The following is a 3,129-nucleotide window of genomic DNA, read 5'->3' on the forward strand; positions in this document are numbered from 1 at the left end:
GCATCTGCCCCATGCCTCTTGCTCAGGCCACCATCGACCACCTTGATGCTTTTAATCCTCAGGCCTCTTCCTGCCTGACCACTTCTGCAAACTTGGATGCCATGGCCAATGCCTGCCTTCTTGAAACTCTTTTTTTTCTTTTGGTTTCTAGACTGACCTCATCCACTTCCCTGGTTTCAGTTGCCATCTGTGTGCTAACAACAGCCAGGTTTACTCCTCCTGAGTTCCAGATTTCTACGCCCTGTCACTTCCTGGATGTCTCTGCCTGGAGGTCCCACAGGCTTGCCAAACTCCGTACACTCACCACCCAACCCATCATCTTTCCCCAGCCACTTGGTCCTATTTTGGTAAATGGCACCACCATCCAATCAGTGACCTAGGGCGGAAAATTGGGGTGATCCCAGTTCTCTCTTCTCCTTCACTCTGCATATCTAAATGGTTCTCAAGCCCTGCTCATCTTGTTTGCTTTACAGCCTCCGCCAGTCCCTGCCCCCCTGCCCCACTGTCCTTGCCTCATTTCTGGTCTGCATCATATCCTCTAAGATGGTTTCCCACCTTCACCCCCCTCCTTGAATCTTAGCTCTGCGGGGGCTGCTGGAGAGGTTATTTTAGAGTGTAAATCTGACCAGGTACATCCCTTCCATGACTCCCACAACATCAGAGTAAGGCCCAAAGTCCCTAATTCTGCACAGAAGTCTCTTCTTATGTGAGGACTTGTCCTCCTCTGGGCACAGGTCCCCATTGCCTCCTCCCTCACCTTGCTATCCATCCAGCCAGGTGGATCCCTCTTTCCCACTGCCTGAACCTCCTGTCTCTTCTCCAAGACACAGGTGCTTCCAAAACCTTGTTTGCCTTAGGCATTAGTGTCACCAGAGAGTTCTGAGTAATCCCCTCTCTCCCTCCCTGGAGGGTTTCAGAAAGAAAATGAGGCCCCTCTCTCATCTCTCCTCCTGGTGGGAAGATTCCACCCAGCTTCCTTTTGGTGGTGTGTTTTACCGAAACAATAGATCTTTTTGTTCACCTTTCCCAAATATGAATTCATAGCACTGAATGTGCTCTTTCACACGCCACAGGGGAGATTCAGGTGTACAGGAGTACTGTGGAGGCCCCTTGCTCCAGGAACAAAGCGAACCTGCACAGCCTTGAGAAGAGGGTCCTTGACACTCTCGTCCCACCTCCCCCCCATGCCCGGAAGTGCTCATGCCCGCCCTGCTAGCCTGGGCCTTCATCGTCTCAATCCCCAGTGAACAGGCCAAACAACCACCTAGCTAGTGAGCACCAAGCTCAGTTTACAAACCCGCTTTCTGGGATACGGAACCTCCGTCCCTCTCTAAGCTTATCCCCCGCAGCAGGAGAGCAGAATCCAGCCAAGGTCAACTCTGCAAGGGGCGCTCTGCAGGGAGGTGTAGGCCTGTGCCCGGGCACGCAGGACAAGAAGGCGCCGCAACTGCAAAACGAAAGGCTTTTATTGAAAAATATCAAGTGGCCCTTTTCAAGACAGCAGGTCCCTGCCCAACATGGGCTTTGAGGCCGCAGCCCGATGGGGCGGGCAAGTAGCGGCAGTCATCCCAGCCCCGCGCTCCAGAGGGGTGAGGTTTCATTGTCTCTACAATCCCGCTCCCCAGCCCGAGGAGGGGTGGCAGCTGGGGAAGGAGGCACTGGGCGGGCCCTCCCAGTCCAGCGAGAGAGCTGCCTGATGTCTGGTATCCGTTGCAAGGCTGCACGCAGGACTGGTGGGCGCGCCAGCTCGTGGGGGTGGTGGGAGTGCCCACTCAGACGTAGTCCTTGCGGTCGTAGGCCGTGCCGGTGCCGGTGACCGTGCCCAGCCCGGTGGAGCGCGGCGCGGAGTAGAGGACCTTGGCCGGCGCGTACTTATTCTCGCGCGGCGGGCACGAACAGCAGAGCAGCGCGCCCCCCAGCAGCTGCAGCGCAGCGGCCGCCCAGCCCACGTACAGGCCCGAGCCCATCTCCCGCTTCTGCGCCTCCGGCACCAAGGGGTTGTAGAAGTCCCGGATGATGGTGTTGGCAGACCAGGACACTGGCACCAGGGTGAGCAAGGCGGCCAGGAGGAAGAGCACGCCGGCCACGATGGTGATCTTGGCCTTGGCCGTATCGTCCTGCACACAGTTAGTGCACTGGGCGCCCACGAGCGCCACAAGGAGCCCGAAGGCGGCCAGCAGGATGGCGACGACGATGAGAGCGCGAGCCGCCTGAAGGTCCTGCGGCAGCGCCAGCAGCGAATCGTACACCTTGCACTGCATCTGGCCCGTGCTCTGCACCACGCAGTTCATCCACAGGCCCTCCCAGGTGATCTGTGCCGTGATGATGCTGCTGCCGATGAAGGCTGTCACGCGCCACATGGGCAGCGCGCAGCACACGATGGTGCTCAGCCAGCCCATGACGGCCAGCGAGGTGCCCGCGATCTCCAGGCCCATGGACATGGCTGCCGCGCCAAAGCCGGCTCTGCCGGACGGCTCCAGGTGCGGGACGACGTCGGGCCGCTGGGGCCTGGGCCGGAGATGCGGAGCGCCAACGGATGGACGCCCCGATGGACGGACGGATGGATACACAGACGGCGCGCGCGCTAGCGGCTCCGCTCTGCCCGCTTGCTCAGCGGCTGCGCCTGCACCTGCCTGTGGATTTGTGGGCGGGCGGCGGCGACTGGGCTGGCCCTGGGCTGGGGCCGGTTAGTCTTCGATCCAGGCTCTGCGCTCCGGCGGGGGCGGGAGGGGCGGAGCCGCGCTCTCCCTGGCCTAGGGACAGTGACGTGGCCCCTTTTCCCACCTTCACGGAGCGCCCTGGGAGGACGGACTTGGCCTGGAGTGGCGCACGGCGCAGGGGTAGGGGGTGCCAAGAGAGGGCGGGGCTGGGCCCTGCGCCCCCGCCCCTCGCTCCTGGTCCCCCACTGCTCGGGGACGAATTCTCCGGGGGGGATGGGGTGAAAAGCACAACCTGCTTGACACGCCCCTACCCTACACCCGGCGTTTTCAGAGCCGTTTGTGTGGGGAAGGGGGCGCTGCCAGCTGCCTGGGATTCACGGGGAATGGAAGGGCCCAGTGTGGGTGTGGCTGTGGCTGTTTTCCGGAGTGGGAGGCTATCCCGGGAGCTGCACACCTGCTCTGCGGTCCC

The 3,129-nt window shown here is 61.0% G+C and overlaps 1 protein-coding gene across 1 annotated transcript; it reads right to left on the reverse strand.

Annotated features, from left to right (window-relative positions):
• Positions 1-1,448: 1,448 nt before the first annotated feature.
• CLDN3 (claudin 3) lies at positions 1,449-2,710 on the reverse strand. The gene has a single exon (XM_010972352.3). It carries the CDS (start codon positions 2,439-2,441, stop codon positions 1,773-1,775), a length of 669 nt encoding a protein of 222 aa, XP_010970654.2. The 5' UTR covers positions 2,442-2,710; the 3' UTR covers positions 1,449-1,772.
• Between the last annotated feature and the right edge of the window lie 419 nt (positions 2,711-3,129).

Source organism: Camelus bactrianus, chromosome 18 (genome assembly GCF_048773025.1).
Source record: "Camelus bactrianus isolate YW-2024 breed Bactrian camel chromosome 18, ASM4877302v1, whole genome shotgun sequence".
Taxonomy (NCBI): Eukaryota; Metazoa; Chordata; class Mammalia; order Artiodactyla; family Camelidae; genus Camelus; species Camelus bactrianus.